This window comes from Vicia villosa, unplaced genomic scaffold, assembly GCF_029867415.1.
Source record: "Vicia villosa cultivar HV-30 ecotype Madison, WI unplaced genomic scaffold, Vvil1.0 ctg.000131F_1_1_1, whole genome shotgun sequence".
In the NCBI taxonomy this organism is placed as follows: domain Eukaryota; kingdom Viridiplantae; phylum Streptophyta; class Magnoliopsida; order Fabales; family Fabaceae; genus Vicia; species Vicia villosa.
Window position 1 is genome coordinate 720,105 of NW_026705025.1, and position 16,900 is coordinate 737,004.

Below are 16,900 nucleotides of genomic sequence, written 5' to 3' on the forward strand. Positions count from 1 at the left end.
TAGTTTTGTCAAAATTGCCCATAACTAGTTATTACGAGAAAGAAAAAAGTATATTGAAATGATTAAAAGTTTAGGGTATTATAGGCAAAAGAAAAATTATAGTTTAAAAAGTAACCATTATTATTAGTTTTCTTGGTATTTGTAAAAAGTTAAAATATGACAATTAAAAAGGAACGGGAGGAAGTAATAATAATTTAATAAGATTTATGCATAGCAATATTTTATAAATGTGTCTATTTATATTTGTTGTTGTGATTATAATCTTTGTGCTTATAAAAACATTTTGAATTGTCGTTCTTTAGAAATATACCGTGTATACAAATCAAAGCTCTTAAAAAATCATACTTTGAAAATTTATTTTCTAACAACATTTTGAATTAGTCATGATTGTGTCACAATCTCATCACAATTTCTTATACTTACCTCCAATAGCAATGAGACAAATAGTGGCGGGCAATAGTCAACACAAGACTTTTCTCTTTTTTTTTTCTTTCCCATTTCCCACTCCATAAGTCCCAATAACTAACTAACTCCGTTCCCCTTTCACTTCACTTCAATCATCAATCATGGCCACACTATTCCGAAAACTACGCGAATCAGCAGCATCGTTTAAACGATCCACCACCACCGCCACAACAACCACCTCCAATAATTCATCACAACGATCTCATCATCATGACGCTCCTTTGGGTTTATTCGACTCACTCCCTTCTGACATACTCCTCAAAATCATACGATTGTTGGAACCTAAACACGCCGCTAAACTCTGCATCGTTTGCAAATCATGGCGATCTCTTGTTTCCGATAACGAACTCTGGGATCATTTTCTTCAGAATCGCCAGCCTCTACACTATGATTCCATTATCTTCTCGGAAACTAAATTAACCTCTGGTTATCCTCTTCCGTAAGTAACAATTCAACTACCGTAACTACTACTCGTGTCGTTTTAATATGATTTAGAACTCGTAATTGTGTTTAATTTAGAGTTGAATTTTTCAGGTTCTTTGTTACTCAAACGCCACGCGTGTTGTCGTTTAAGCATATTTATGGCCAACGGGAACGACTTCCTCCTGCTGTTATCATCGACGGTAATTACCACATGTTCGAATTCACTTTCAGCTTCAACAAAATGAATTATGATTTCGCCGAACTCACCGTCTTGTTAGTGTTGGTGCTTCATATTTAACCGCGGTTGGTTGTTTAGTTAGTTATTTTTGTTGTTGTGTGTAGGTGGTTCTGGCTATTGCAAATTTGGTTGGAGCAAAGAGGAGCGTCCATTGGGGCGAACTCCTACCTTTTTGGTAAGACTACCTGGTTCAATTGGAGCCACAGATTTACAAGGTTTGGAAGTGTTTGCTGTGTCTAACTTCTTCATTAGAATTTGTTTATAATAATTTAGGATAAACTCGGTAACTTATGGAGTTGAATTATGATTATGACTAAGTTTTTATATTTAATAACCATGGAGCTCCATTGTAATATCATTTACTGAAGAATCTGTTGAAGTATATAATTAGATGTTTGAGTAAATTTTTAAACTTTTAGGAATAGTTATTAACTTCTAATTTGAAAGTATTTACTGAGTACTAACTAACATTGACCCATCTGGTTGGATTTTTCTTCTCCTATGCTTACCATGACTTGAGTTCAAATAAAAAGTAGCATGGTTGATAGTCGTTATGAAAATTTCACTTAAATCCGTGTAGAGGTTGATGATCTCCTTGACCTTGTATAAGGGAATGCCTCACCGAATATATATTTCGTATATAAAAGAGAATGGTAAAAGGGAGCTTTCTAAAAACATTGAGACGGAGATGCTTATTTTACATATGCTTTTATTATTTATTGTAATTGTTCTTTTTAATATTTATCAATAACTTTATTTGATCATGTTCAAACTATTTCTCTTCAACTTCAAAAATAATATATTCGTTTTGTTTACTTTTTTTAAAACAAACTTTTTTTCTTTTGTTTTAATGGTTTCCATTTAGTAATGTCTTCTGGGGAATTTCATTTGCAGGAATTTGGTAACGTGGAGACACCGATATATACTAGGCTTCGACATTTTTTTGGGACCGTCTATGGCAGGTGAATCATTCTGGGTTTTTCCTTCTTGTTGGCGTAGAAATTTTTTCCAGGGATGATTAATATTAAACTGTAGTAACGGTGTTGTGGAAAGGGTAGTTGTTTTCTACTGGTTATACATTTGTGTATGTCTTGAGCAAATTCTATGTCTAATGGCAAGGATATATTGGTGGCTTTCTCTGCAGGATGAAGGTGAAACCAAGTTCTCAAGCAGTTGTTGTTTCTTTACCAATATGCCACTATGATGGTTAGTTAATTTCTTTTTACTTATTTGAAAATTAAAATTACTTGTGTTGTTTGCGGATCAATACTGAGTAAACCCTTCTGTCCTACATAAGACAAATATGGTATGATTTGGAAATTAGATCATCAAGGACTAATTTGGTGACAAATTCTTTGGAGAATAATGCAGTGACCATGACACTATATTTTGAAAGACCAATTTAGGGGTTTACTTGATCAAGATTTTAGTGAAGCCCATGGATTTCCTTCTTAAGAACTAATTTGTATATAATTTTTGAAATACACATAATTTTGTTTGGAGGCATTACCAGGTGCCAAACCTTAACCAGTTTCAATAAACACCTCAATTTATATGCTTTGAAAATAAAAGTTATTAGGAAAAAATTGCTAAAAGAAAATGCTTGGTCTGTCTACCCTCATAACTGTATGAATTATGATTATTTGTGAAGTTAGGAACACTACGAAACCACTGCAGGTTTTGCTTTAACCATGTCAAAGTCAGTTATGCTGCTGCACTTTCGCATACATGTGCGTGCTTGTGTATGCTATACATTATTGACTTTAAAGTTCATATTTGGTAGATCAAGTTTACCAAATTTCATACAATTCAAGAGCTATTTGATATTTTAACTCATCATTTGTTTTAACATATAATATGATACTTAGAATACTATTAAATTACATGCATTGTGTAAAATTTTGCATACATGATCATCAAGAGGACAGTATAATATGATTCCATGGTTATTTCTAGTCATTTAATGATCTCTTTCCTCATTGCAGATACCGAATCAGCCAGAGCATCAAGACAGCAGCTTAAAGATGCAATCTGTGCTGCTCTATTTGACCTGAATGTTCCTGCTGTTTGTGCTCTCAACCAGGTAGCATATTTTAGTGGGAACAGAAATATTATTACCACTTAACTTTTAACCCATGACAATAAGATTTGGATCTGAGTGTGGGACTTGGAGGATCCATTTTCTTCCTCCTTTAATTTAGTTAATGAGAAGAGACATAAATGGAAAATTTAGCTTTAAAAAAAGAGGCATACGTGGATTTATGTACTTGCACCTCTTTAACAAGTATTCCCTGCTCTTTCCCTAACACAATTCCCTATTTGAAATGAAATTAAGGCTGAAATTATTTTGTTTAAATGCAAAGATTAGTGAGTATATAATTGGGAAGAATCTCGTTGTTTAGCAGTAAACTGAAAAGGCATAAAATTGTAAAGAAAGAAAGATGGTTGAAGATGGAAATGTTGTAAATCAATGAATAAATATCAAATTTTGTTCTTTTATTTAGTTTTGTACAGCACTTATTCTTACTATATTTTCTTAACTTATTTGTTTTCTATTTTGTAAGTGTAGGCAACTTTAGCTCTGTATGCTGCAAAACAAACTTCTGGAATATCTATTAATATAGGCTTTCAAGTCACATCTGTAGTTCCAAGTATGCTTTATCATTTTGTTCTCTCATACAGTTCCTATTTATGCTTAACTAAATATCTCTTACATAAAATACATGAACTGTTAGGAATATGGAAAATTGAGAAGAAAAATTGATAGAAAGAATCAAAAGAAGAGAATAATTATGTTGAATACTGAGAAATCTATGCTCCAAAATTTTGAGCCATCGCTCTAGTCACTCAAATCATAAAATGTTTACAAATCTTTATGATCTCCCTCTACCCTTGACCCCTCCTATTAATTAGGTAACTAATTCCGTCTAACTAACAAGCTAACTACTCATAGTCTGAACTAGTTTCTCTTTTGAGTAAACAATCATTTTGGTCCTTTATCATGTGAGGTGCTATCACTATACTCCCTTTATGTATCAAAATTACTAAAACATCTTTGGATGTGTATTGTGTTTATTATTTTGATTGCCAAATGTATCTTTTGTTAGTTAGTTTGATTTTCAAATGTAATTTCCTTTAAGTCAGTTTTCATAATCCGGTTCAGAAGTAGTCAACACTTAAACATCACCTCTTGTGTTCTAATATATACATTATACTTTACTCTGAAGTCAATGGGTTTATTGTTGATCTCTTCTGTTTTCTCCCCTGATTGAGCATATATGTGTTTTTGCTTTGCAGTTTTAAATGGTAAAGTGATGCGAAAGGTGGGTGTGGAGGTTGTGGGGCTGGGAGCACTAAAACTTACAGGATTTCTTAGAGAGAAAATGCAACAAAACAGCTTAAACTTTGAATCTTTGTACACTGTTCGCACACTGAAAGAGGTATTGCTGTTGTCTTTTTTGTTTTGAAATTCTTATTTGATGAAAATTTACTTATATTTGATGCCACAAATGTACTTGGAAGGACAGAAGTGGACCCTTACATTGCTTATGAATTTCATTTTAGTTTAAACATCTCTTAATCCAGTAGCAATATCTAAAGAAGCTTCACATGTCTCGGTTCATGGTAGGCGATATTATGAGAGATATGAAAACCGGGCATCCGTCTTATAACTTAGCTTCAAAGTTGATTTGGTTTTTGACAAAGTTCATCATTCTACCTGCCCCCCTCTTTTTTAAATATTTTTGCCAAGAAGTTAATCAGTGAAAGGGAGGCTTTAGGAATTTAAGCATCAAAGCCAAATCATTTGGTTTCTTTATGGTAGAAAATGGTTTTACATTTGATGATTATGGAAAAATACCGCGGTTTCCACCACCACATTATCTTGTCGGACAAAAATGGCAGTTTTTGGTTGTTGTCACTTGTCAGCCTTTTATGAATTTGATCATCACCCTCATGAAAGCCCTTTCCTTTGTACATCTAGGTAACATGAGAGGCAATGAAAACAATAAATGAAATAGAAAATGTTCCTTCAAATCAAACAAGCCCTGCTTATCAGGGAGGGATGCCATAGAGCAAATTTGAGCACAATAAGAAACAGAATCCCTAAATTTACTCCTGATAGTTATGGTTGCAGTCAGTCACAGACCTATCAACAGACCTGATATTGACATTGGCAACACTTCCCTTGAGCAGAAAAATGGAAGTTGGTTATTACCAGCTTGTCGGCCATTACTTCAAAACTTGGTAAGGAAAGTTTTGTTAGGATGTCTGCTGGATTCTTGTTACAGTAGTGGCCTGTGGCCCAAATAACTGGACAAGTGAATAGGTTGAACCATGTCAACATAGTTGGGCCCAGGTTAAAAAGGCTCACTTGCAAGCCCCAAAAATGTCAAAATCAACAACTAAATTGTTTTGCATATCTTTCTTAAGTTACTCTAATGTCAATTTAAAACAAACATCCACTTGTTAGAGTCATGTTTAATTGAAATTCCTTAAATCGAAGTTACTCTAAGTCTTCAACAGTCAACCTAAATAGCCCTTAGCCTGCAAAGGATTGGGCTGGCTCAGCAATTTATTAATCTCCACTAAAGCTGGTCTGGTTGTATTCTTACCTGGCAATCCAAATTGACAACTCTACTTTCATGGGTTCAACAAGGGGAGTGTCCAAGGGGTTAACTATTTAGACACTTCAGAAAATTGATGGTACACTTTGATCTCGTTAAAATTTTCATTTTATGTTTTTTGTTCCTTTTCTTTTTCCATCTTCTCTTTTTTTTCCTTTCTTTTTTTCTGAAGTGTGGTGAGAGTCAATGGTACCTGTTTGCTTCTTTTGTAAGCCTGCTTATGAGACAAAAATCACATTGGCTAGTAGAGTTAAAAGGCTATTATTAGAACTTGGAAGGTCTTCATTATTAGTAAGTAGTTAATTAAAAATATTTAGCAAGATATAAATAATCAAAGGGAAAAGAGACAGGGAGACCATTAGGTCAGTAAGTTTTGGGACCTATAGGGGCAAGGTCGGTTAGACATTCAAATTTCTATAGATTTATGTTTCTGAATTGCGAAGTCTAGCTCCATTTTTTGGAATAAAAATTACAGGTTCCTATTTTAGTGTGCTCCTTGCATATTTTTACGTCACTTTAAAATCATATTAATGTGGTTGGCTCATATATCTGGTTACATGGAAACAGAAGCTATGCTATGTGGCCTATGACTATGAAGCTGAGCTATTGAAAGATACACAAGCATCATTTGAAGCTGGTGAAGGGAGGTATACACTCTCGAAAGAGCGGTTTCAAACAGGAGAGATTTTATTCCAGCCACGTCTTGCTGGGGTGTAAGTTTTTATACTTTTTCCAATATTGTTACAACATATTTGTATACTGATTTGCTTCAGAGATTACACTCATGCCTGCCATTATTTAGCTGTTTTGCTTGATGACTTTTTATCTTTTCATTTTTGTTCTTTCCAACTTCAAATCAAGTACAATAATTAGTGGCATTTTTTATAGTACTGTAAGAAGGTGATAATACTATTTTTAAACTTGACACAACTTTGGTAATCTTCTTTTGGAGGCATTTAACTCACTTGAAAACTAATGAACCTAAATCATACATTATTTAATGATATGGTAATTTGTGATAATGGTCTAAACCATGCAGTACAATGGATTGATTATGATCCTTTTCCGTCTTATTTGTTTATATTGTTCTAGCTTAACCATATTTTCTACATTTTGGTATAGTCGAGCAATGAGTTTGCACCAGGCCACAGCTCTCTGTGTGGACCATTGCTATTCTGCAGAATTAGCAGGCGGCAGTGATTGGTTTAAGACCATTGTCTTATCAGGAGGTTCTGCGTGTTTACCAGGTTTAGCAGGTAAATGTCTCTTTTCATTTTGGCACTTTTCATCTTTGTATCTGGGCATAAAGATGAGCTGAAACCTTGACACGGAATACCCCTGTTATGGGCTACCATTTTCTAACTCTACCTTTGGGATCATATGCTTCAGAAAGGTTAGAGAAGGAACTTCATTCGTTACTTCCTCCTGATATGTCGAATGGAATCAGAGTCATCCCTCCTCCACATGGTGCGGATACTGCATGGTTTGGTGCAAAGCTTATTGGCAGTGTGAGCTATCCACTAAGTCTTTTAAACATTCACATTTTTCTTGCTCCACAGGACCTCACTTTTATGCTGATTAAGTTGGAACATTTTGATGATTGAAACTTTCTAAAAAAATGGAGTTGACTAGATATTCATTAACAACTTTGTGTCAGCTTATATATGGTTACATAATATAAATAGTTTGTGCTTATGTAGAGCTGACTGTTTGTGAATTATATTCAGTTGAGCACATTTCCTGCCCCCTGGTGTACAACAAAGAAGCAGTTCCGTCAGAAGTCTAAACTCAACCGAATATGGTGATTACTTGGTTCGAATCTTCTATTCTTGATGATATAATTATTCTATAACAGCAATTCTGCTTAATAATTTCCATCATGGGGCAGCAACATGATAGGAGTGAATTTAGTTTTACTTGTACTTTAATAACAATTACTTTATGCATAGCTTTGCTGATAAAAAGCCTACATAAGCATCCAGTTTGTTTAGAATGAAAAGAGACAGGCTTCATCTGTAATTTAAGTACTGTACCATGTTCAAAATGTGTTAATACGGTTTAAGACCAAATCCACAAGCTGAAGGGTTTAAAGTATCAGAGATACATACGACTTGGTAATGGATATTATTGGTTATGGTTATGTAAGTGCAACCAATAATAGAAAGAAAAAAAAAATGATTGATGGAGAAACTAAAACAAGGACACAAATTTGGGTGGGTTGGTGTCAAGGTTTGGGTGAAGATGATAAGTGCTGCTGTGGTTATGGTCAATGGCAAGGAGTACTTGCAGTGGTTACACTTCTACAGTTTGATGCTACTTTAGTGGGGCGGATGGAGAAAACGAGACATGGTTCTTGAGTGCATTGTTTGTGGTTAGTGGAGAGGAAGTTTGTTGTGGGAAAAGATGGGATTGCTTTTGCTTCCTAGAAAATGACTTGTAACAAATTTGTTTCTTAAAACTTGCAATTTCAATGTAATACTTGAAAATTTAAAATTCTCAATCATATTAATTATTTTGGACAGTTTAATGACTACATGTCTTTCCTCCTTGTCTTGAACTAACAAAATGAAGATCAAAATAAGGACTTGACCAATGAATTTTAGCTTATCCTCAAGCTGCATAATTGAAGCTGTAACACGAAACATGTGAAACTATCAAGATTGATTGGGTTTGTGGTAGCTAAAATGCCACAAAACCAAAAGTCTTTTTTCAAAGAGTTCCAGAGAAAGGATGAAGAAGATCAATTCATCGCGGAACTGATAATTGGCTCATAATTTCTTTTGGATTACAGGTTCGCAATACTTGGAACTAAATGATATTAATGGGCATTCGTTATTCATATTGTCATGGGATGGTATAGGATAAGATGCTGTACAAATTATTGAAGAAAATCTGCTATGCTACATTTGTTGGAATCTGTTTTGTTTTGACAAATGTAGATCTGTTTTTTTTGAGTTGGTATATACTTAACCATGTCAATCAAATCCTATATTAATTGCAAAACCCCACAGAAAGGATCAATTATGGTCCTTTAATACACATGTTCATGTAGCACATGAGAATGGCTAGACATAGATTCACCGCACTACTAAGAGTAGGGGAGACCCAACATAATGTAGATTATAGATCAATTTAATTTACTTCCAATAAGTTTCCATTATATTCCAAGTCCTTGGAATGTCAACAACAAAAAGTTGGAACCTTCTAACCCTTCTAACCCTACTCAAGCAAGGAGGAGACACCTTTCTAAACAACACACTCATTTCATTTTCACCTGGACCACCTATTTATGAGTACACAAATTATTATGTTACCATGTAGCTGCATCTTTCTGGTTAGGATGACAAAAATACCTATGTCCACGAATGTTTGTGCGGATTAATCGGATATATCCATTGAACGAGGTGGTGATCATATTTGAAGTCATATAGTTAGCAGATACTAGTAGTACTTTCTTTATTAAATATATAGTATATACTATATGAAATTTATAATATCTTAAAACGAGATAAATTCTAATAATACGATTAAATTGAAAATAAAAATCTGAATTGACACAAAACCGAGATATTTATATGGCATACTTTAAACTAAAATGAAATTTGAGTTTTTTTTAAAGATATTAATTCTCATGCATTACTATTGTAAAAAAAATTACAAAGTTACATCATAATTGATGAATTATGTATTAACTTCAAAAGTCATTATGATAAAAATGAAACGTTAATAATAATAGAACTGCCATAATGTATAATTATTCGACAACATAAATAATACTCTTTACATTAAAACACATAAATCAAATTATTATTAAAATCCAAAAGTAAAATAAATAGTCATGTCTAGTTCCCTGTATTCGTGTTCAGGTGTGGGATCACTGAGAGTGAGAGATGAAGCCATACGTGGTCTCAGTTTCACACAATAATAATGCTTGTTGGAGGTTTTTTCCTTAGTCACTATTTGTCAATGTCAATTTCTTTAACGTGGAAGTTCTCACAACCACACCATTAAGTCCCTCCAAACTTTCTTCACTATCATCCTCTATTGTCATTTTTCAAATTATTTAATTTTGATACTGATATTTACGTGCCACGCCAAATACTTTCTAGCCTCACAATTCTTCATACCTTACCTCTTCACTTTCTACTTTCTACCTCTGCTATGCGGCCTAATTGATGTCTATGTACAACTACCAACTGAACTGATTTAACCGGATTACGTATTCACCTTTCTTATTCGTGTGTGTATATATATATAAAAGGATATAAAACGTTTTGTCTTACCTCGTAAGAAATAGATTTTTACTATATTAAGAGTTGATTGAAGATAATAGTACAAACACTGTACACATACACAGTGAGTTGTTGTATTTATTATGTGATCCTAGAACGTTATCCTTTCTGTCTAAACTCTGTGCACTGAAATCAAAGCTAAAAGACATAATCATATAACACAATCCTATCCAACAAAACCAAGACACAGTACTCTTTCATTTTCACCCTGTGCTACATTCCTTATATGGCTAACTCAGTACTATCTACATTCATCTCTTCTTGCATTTAAGTAACTCTCTTTTTGTGACTTTTCACGTTCAATCATCATTTCAATTTTCATCATCTAACATAAACTTTTTGATAGTTCATAGTTCATTGGTATTCAACTAGTGTTCATAGATGGAAAAAAAAGATTCCTCTGGTAATAGTAAGTGGATGGCATTTGCTAACAAGAATGATGAAAACTCAGCTGCAACAAAGGCTGCTTCTGGTGATGATGATGATCAAATTCTAACCGAAGCGGCCATTGCGGAGAGGACGGCGGAATGGGGACTTGTTGTGAACACAAGCAATTTCAAAGCGGGAATTGAGACATCAAGTTCTTCAATTGATGGTGACAAGAGCAGAAGCATGTCGGATAGGTTTGTTGAATCGACGAGGACTTCGGGGGATTCGAATTTTGGTTCGGAGGCTAGATTGTCAGGGTTGATTCCAAGAGTTTCACAAGACTTGAAAGAAGCGTTGGCTACACTTCAACAAACATTTGTTGTGTCAGATGCAACTAAACCTGATTGTCCTATCTTGTATGCAAGCAGTGGCTTTTTTACTATGACTGGTTACTCATCAAAAGAGGTTATTGGAAGGAATTGGTAAGCAATTTTCCGCCCTTCGGATTTATACGTAAAAAGGAATGTTTTTAAGTTGCGGTCGCGGATGCAGTTAGGTTAGAGTCCTTGATATTGTGAAAATTTAAAGGCCAATTCAGTTCACGCGGCCGGAATTGCTGTTAACTGTGATAGCATGATATATATATGTTGCTTTAGCATCGGAGAGTTAGTCTTTGTAGGTATATGTCACTAGAAAATGTAGTGAATTAAATTGTGGTTGCAGATGCTGATGCAGTTACTTAAGATTCCTTAAAATTGTGAATAATTACACACAGATTCTAATGATGCGGTTGAAATTGTAGGCATATAGCTAGAAAATGTAATTATTTTTTAATTTAAGAAGCCAAATTCTTGTTGCAGCCGATTTCTTCAAGGACCTGAAACTGACATGAATGAAGTAGCAAAAATTCGGGATGCAACTAAGAATGGGAGAAGTTATTGTGGCAGGCTTTTAAACTACAAGAAAAATGGAACACCATTTTGGAATCTTCTAACTGTTACACCAATCAAAGATGATCATGGAAATACTATCAAATTCATAGGGTTAGTCCTGCTTTTCCTATGGTGTATTAGAAGTTTAGAACTCTAAGCATAACAACATTTTATCAGTGTATAACAAGATCTTACTATAATAGTAATAATTGGTTAACACTGATATTGCATATTACTACTACAGAATGCAGGTTGAGGTGAGCAAGTACACGGAAGGTGTGAACGAGAAGGAACTAAGACCAAACGGATTACCAAAATCATTAATTCGCTACGACGGTAACACAAACAATTGAGCCATTTTTTGAGACTTTGTGTGATGACTCTGACTTCACATGTACTAATGTAATTTCTCATTTGCCAGCTCGTCAAAAGGAGAAAGCTATGGGTTCAATCACTGAGGTTATTCAAACCGTTAAGGATCCTAAATCGATTATTCGCGGTAAGAATGAGGACACTTCCGCCACATTACATGAAGATCAAGAGAATCTCAATCATGAATTTGCTTTGCCAAAGTCTGTTGAATCTGTGAATGCTGGTACACCACTTGGTAGACAAACACCATTGAAACTCCATGGTGATAGTAATAATATTTCGCGCTTTAGTTCTTACGAGGAAAGGAGCAAGTCGTCAAGAAAATCAGGAGTTTCTTTGAAAGGGTATTTTGTTAATTTACTTACTCTCTAAATTTGATCTATAATTGACCTCTAGTTTGTATAAAAGGATAACTATTTCGAAAACTTTCAATAATACATGTTTTCTATTTTATTGCAGTAATAAAGGGAAATCAATGAGTTCTCTTGGAAGAGATAAAGAGAAGGCTATTATTGAACCTGAAGTTTTGATGACAAAGGAAGTAGAATGGTCCAATTGGGAACTAGGAGAGAGGGATATAAGGCAAGGAATTGATTTAGCAACCACATTGGAAAGGATAGAAAAGAATTTTGTGATTTCTGATCCTAGACTTCCAGATTGTCCTATAGTAAGCTTAATTAACGTTCTTTTTAATTTTTCTCGGAGCAATTGGTGCTAACTTTCCTTGAAAACGATAACTAATTGTCTTAGAAGCATACTTTGTCATCTTATTTTTTTCACCTAATACATATTAAACTTTTAAGTTTAACTTAAATTCACAAAAGATGATAGATATCATGTGACTATAAAGTATGAAACTTGTTATGTGTGCTGATATCATACCTTATGAGTGATTATTGTTGGTTTCTTTGCAGATATTTGCATCAGATAGCTTTCTTGAGCTTACAGAATACACGCGAGAAGAAATTTTGGGTCGGAATTGCCGGTATAAATTTTACTATAGCTTCATATACAAGGACCATATGTCATGTCTCTTGGAAAGTTGCATTTAGATTTACATCTACTTCACATGTTTTGCAGGTTTCTTCAAGGACCAGAAACAGACCAGGCAACTGTCTCTAGAATTAGAGATGCTATCAAAGATCAGAGGGAAATCACAGTTCAGTTGATCAATTATACTAAGAGTGGTAAGTAATTGGTCAAAATGAGATCGTAATCTAGCACCCTTTTACTTTACTTTGTTATTGACAAGGTGAACCTTTATGGTTTTATAATTTGTAGGAAAGAAATTCTGGAATTTGTTTCACTTGCAGCCTATGCGTGACCAAAAGGTGATTGAAACGCTCTATTATTCTCCCAGAAAACAATTCATTTGCATCATGCAAAGTTAACAATTTATGTGTGTAGGGTGAACTTCAATACTTCATTGGTGTTCAACTAGATGGAAGTGATCATTTAGAGCCTTTAAGAAACCGCCTCTCTGAGGGTTCCGAGCTACAAAGTGCTAAATTGGTGAGTGTTCGAAATCTCTTTCTTATTATCATTGTTACATGATTTGAATACAATGTATCATGATGGCACTATTCACATGCTTTCAAATATTCTCCTTTTAGGTGAAAGCTACTGCAGAAAATGTTGATGAAGCTGTTAGAGAACTTCCTGATGCCAATTTGGTAAGGTATTCCTTTTGGGTTATAAATAAGTAAAACTAGTATTGTTTCATATTTTTACGTAAGAAAATAAAAATCGATTATCAATGATTTTGTACTTTTATGGTTATATAGAGACCAGAAGATTTGTGGGCAATTCATTCTCAAACAGTTTTTCCAAGACCACACAAAAGGGACAATCCTTCTTGGGTAGCTATTCAAAAGGTATCAATTTATTTGTTTCACTTCCTTTGTGGTGAATGAAATGTATACAAATAATGTATATTTCCTTTTTCTAGATCACCGCAAGAGGCGAGAAAATTGGCCTTCATCATTTTTCTCCCATAAGGCCTTTGGGTTGTGGAGATACTGGCAGGTAATAATAATACCTTTTAGTTAACTTGGAAAACAGAAGAGGATGATGGCTTCCTTTCTGCATTATTTTCATGGTGTCATTCTGTTTTGTGTTACAGTGTTCATTTAGTGGAACTTCGAGGTACCGGCGAACTATATGCAATGAAGGCAATGGAAAAGTCTGTAATGATGAATCGTAATAAGGTCTGAATATTTCTAAGAAAGTTAGATTAGTTTTCTTTTTAATAGGAATTTTGCATGTTGAAAATCACCTTATTATGACAGGTTCATCGAGCGTGCATTGAAAGAGAGATTATATCATTACTAGATCATCCTTTTCTTCCAACACTATACACCTCATTTCAGGTAACTCTCATTTGTATAGTATCTTATGATTATTATCTTATTAAGATTATAGTCTCTATACATATTGTCTTCCAATGTTCACTCAAAGCAATCTTGATTTAACTAAATAAAATGCCTGAAAATTTTTCCTGCATAAGGACTTAGCAGTATTATTGATTTAAGAAAGTCTTAAAGACTAATAATGGCAGTGTCTATTAATTATCGGCTGCTTACCAACTGTGCTGATATTTCCTTTGTTGTTACAGACAGACACGCATGTATGTTTGATTACTGACTTCTGCCCTGGGGGTGAGTTGTTCGCGTTACTCGACAGGCAACCCATGAAGATTCTAAAAGAAGATTCAGCAAGGTATTTTTAGGTTTTCCTTTTTTAGAACTGGAATTGTATTTTCAGTTATAGTTATATGTTTTGATAGGTATCTGTATTATATACTTATATTACAGTCCCTAATAATTCTTGTTCGCCTTTGTATGTATCCAGATTCTATGCAGCAGAGGTTGTTATCGGCTTGGAATATCTCCATTGTTTGGGTACGCTGCTCATTATACCATCCACTTGTGTCGCTATAACTCTTACCATTGGCTCTTAGCTTTGATGAAATGCATTGTTCTTTACTATGTAATCTGAATATTGTTGTATACTATTGAATCTTTCTAGGTATAGTTTATCGTGACTTGAAGCCCGAAAATCTGTTACTTCAAAAGGATGGCCATGTTGTATTAACCGATTTTGATCTCTCATTTATTACATCTTGTAAACCCCAGGTATGTATCCTTGTTTTATATAAGCATAATAGCTGCTATAGCACCGGAATTTGAACAAACTAATTTCTATTTTCTGCAATTAACAACACTGAGCTATATATGGAAAAAATTTGTACTAGATCTTGTGTCAGAGAACAAGAGCATTTTGCTAAGATTCTTCTATGCTATAGTTGCTATTTGACAATACTGATGCAAATTATTTATATTTATTGGTTCAGGTTATGAAGCAGTCATTACCTGGTAATAGAAGCGGTAGAAGATCTCGAAGTCAGCCACCACCAATATTTTTTGCGGAGCCAATTACACAATCAAACTCATTTGTTGGAACTGAAGAATATATTTCCCCGGTATGATGCATTTCTATTCTTCTTCATAATACACTGCATGGACTATTTCCAGGTTTTAGTGCAACATTTATGTGTTATCATCATTCAAGGTTTTTAAGGTGCTTGATATCAGGAAATCATAACCGGAGCGAGGCATACGAGTGCTATAGATTGGTGGACCCTAGGTGAGTATTTCCATCTTTTCTTATTATCTAGCCCTCTCTCTTATGTAAATATTCATAATCTTGTTTATGACATCCTGAATACAGGTATCTTGTTGTATGAGATGCTATATGGTCGAACACCATTTCGAGGAAAGAATAGACAGAAGACATTTTCCAACATCTTACACAAGGATCTTACCTTTCCAAGCAGCATCCCGGTATGTTAACGATCTTTTCCACTGATATATCAATTGTATATGTATATTGTTACAGTTCTCGCAGTTATTGTCGTGATCACGCATCAACTGATACAGTTTGATAAACCTTTCAGGCTAGTCTTGCAGCCAGGCAGATTATTAATGCACTATTGCAAAGAGACCCGGGCAGTCGTCTAGGTTCAACAACAGGAGCTAATGAAATCAAACAACATCCTTTTTTCCGTGGAATCAATTGGCCTTTAATCCGCAACATGGTAGTATTCTTGCGATTTCTCTTAAAGCTAATGATTAGAAACATCATCATCATTTTAACCAATTTGGAATTATCTGTTCTTGCAGAGTCCACCCCCTTTAGATGTTCCTCCTCAGTTGATAGGAAAAGATCCAACGGTAAAGGACAAGAAATGGGAAGATGATGGTGTGCTAATTAGTTCCATCGATATGGATATTTTTTGAAGCTCAACACATATTTCCTTACAAAGAGATGTTTTGTTAGCATCATGCATGACTCATGCTTCAAAACATCACTATAACTGAGACATTCAAGTTCAAGAGCTTTGTCTATCGATTCGGTTATAGTCCATTGTCATATTCTGAACCGACAATCGACAACTTGGAACCAAATATATTGCATAGGGTCAGCATAAAAGTATATCATTATCATGTACATTGAATAAAACTAGAGATGTTTTATTGTTTGAGACATGCTTCTTAGTTTATGGTCATGAACGATATATTGATATTGTAATTTTGTAAATGGCTTAAAATCGCAATTGACCGTAGTGCGGAGAGATCTAAATATAGCATGTAAAGTTTATGTTGTATTATTATCAAAGGTATGTTGAGCATCTGTCAACCTACACCAATGCATATGGAAGAAACTTAGTCATTGATTCAAGTTTTTGTTTATATTGTATCTTTGCTGTTTATTATGTAACTTGGGTTGTTTTAGGTATTGTGCTTCCTACACGCATTATATTTATACCTTTGGACACACTTTTGAACAAGGCTTTGTATTTGTTGTGAAATCAAAAGTTTAAATCACATCAAGAAATTTGATGTGTTGAATAGAAAACAATGTCGACTAAAATAAATAGTTTTAAGAAAAATAACTCTTTGTTCAACAACTTAATTTGGAAAAAAAAAAAGAAGAAAGACAAGAAGCACAATAATTTATTTATTCAGTTTGATTAAACGATCTATTGTGAAGGAAAAATAGCTTTCCAATTTATTATACTTTCAAAAGATTTATAAAATATTACAAATGATTTGAGTTACATAAAAATAGTCACTCAAATTTCGAAGAACAAATGTCGCAAATCCTAACTCAACTAACAAAAGC

At 34.1% G+C, this 16,900-nt stretch overlaps 2 protein-coding genes across 6 annotated transcripts; both read left to right on the forward strand.

Annotated features, from left to right (window-relative positions):
• Positions 1–454: 454 nt before the first annotated feature.
• On the forward strand, positions 455–8,272 carry LOC131624499 (actin-related protein 8-like). 2 transcript variants are annotated; one of them, XM_058895456.1, is made up of 12 exons: positions 457–904; positions 1,000–1,088; positions 1,231–1,301; positions 2,021–2,088; positions 2,271–2,332; positions 3,112–3,209; positions 3,696–3,777; positions 4,424–4,566; positions 6,319–6,464; positions 6,874–7,007; positions 7,141–7,259; positions 7,479–8,272. In XM_058895456.1, exons 1-12 carry the CDS (start codon positions 567–569, stop codon positions 7,554–7,556), a joined length of 1,428 nt encoding a protein of 475 aa, XP_058751439.1. In that variant the 5' UTR covers positions 457–566; the 3' UTR covers positions 7,557–8,272. The 2 variants fall into 2 exon arrangements, with proteins under 2 accessions (XP_058751438.1, XP_058751439.1); XM_058895455.1 differs by having other exon boundaries at positions 455–904; positions 7,141–8,272.
• Positions 8,273–10,060: 1,788 nt separating this feature from the next.
• Positions 10,061–16,456, forward strand: LOC131624497 (phototropin-2-like). 4 transcript variants are annotated; one of them, XM_058895452.1, is made up of 23 exons: positions 10,063–10,314; positions 10,390–10,894; positions 11,273–11,455; positions 11,589–11,680; positions 11,766–12,060; positions 12,176–12,383; positions 12,631–12,701; positions 12,797–12,903; positions 12,998–13,047; positions 13,124–13,228; positions 13,330–13,389; positions 13,501–13,590; positions 13,665–13,741; positions 13,839–13,923; positions 14,005–14,085; positions 14,331–14,434; positions 14,567–14,616; positions 14,744–14,850; positions 15,069–15,197; positions 15,310–15,361; positions 15,446–15,558; positions 15,672–15,812; positions 15,898–16,456. In XM_058895452.1, the coding sequence occupies exons 2-23, from the start codon at positions 10,425–10,427 to the stop codon at positions 16,012–16,014; spliced, it is 2,787 nt and encodes a 928-aa protein (XP_058751435.1). In that variant the 5' UTR covers positions 10,063–10,314; positions 10,390–10,424; the 3' UTR covers positions 16,015–16,456. The 4 variants fall into 4 exon arrangements, with proteins under 4 accessions (XP_058751437.1, XP_058751436.1, XP_058751435.1 ...); XM_058895453.1 differs by having other exon boundaries at positions 10,062–10,894; positions 14,750–14,850; XM_058895451.1 differs by having other exon boundaries at positions 10,064–10,894.
• Positions 16,457–16,900: the final 444 nt, after the last annotated feature.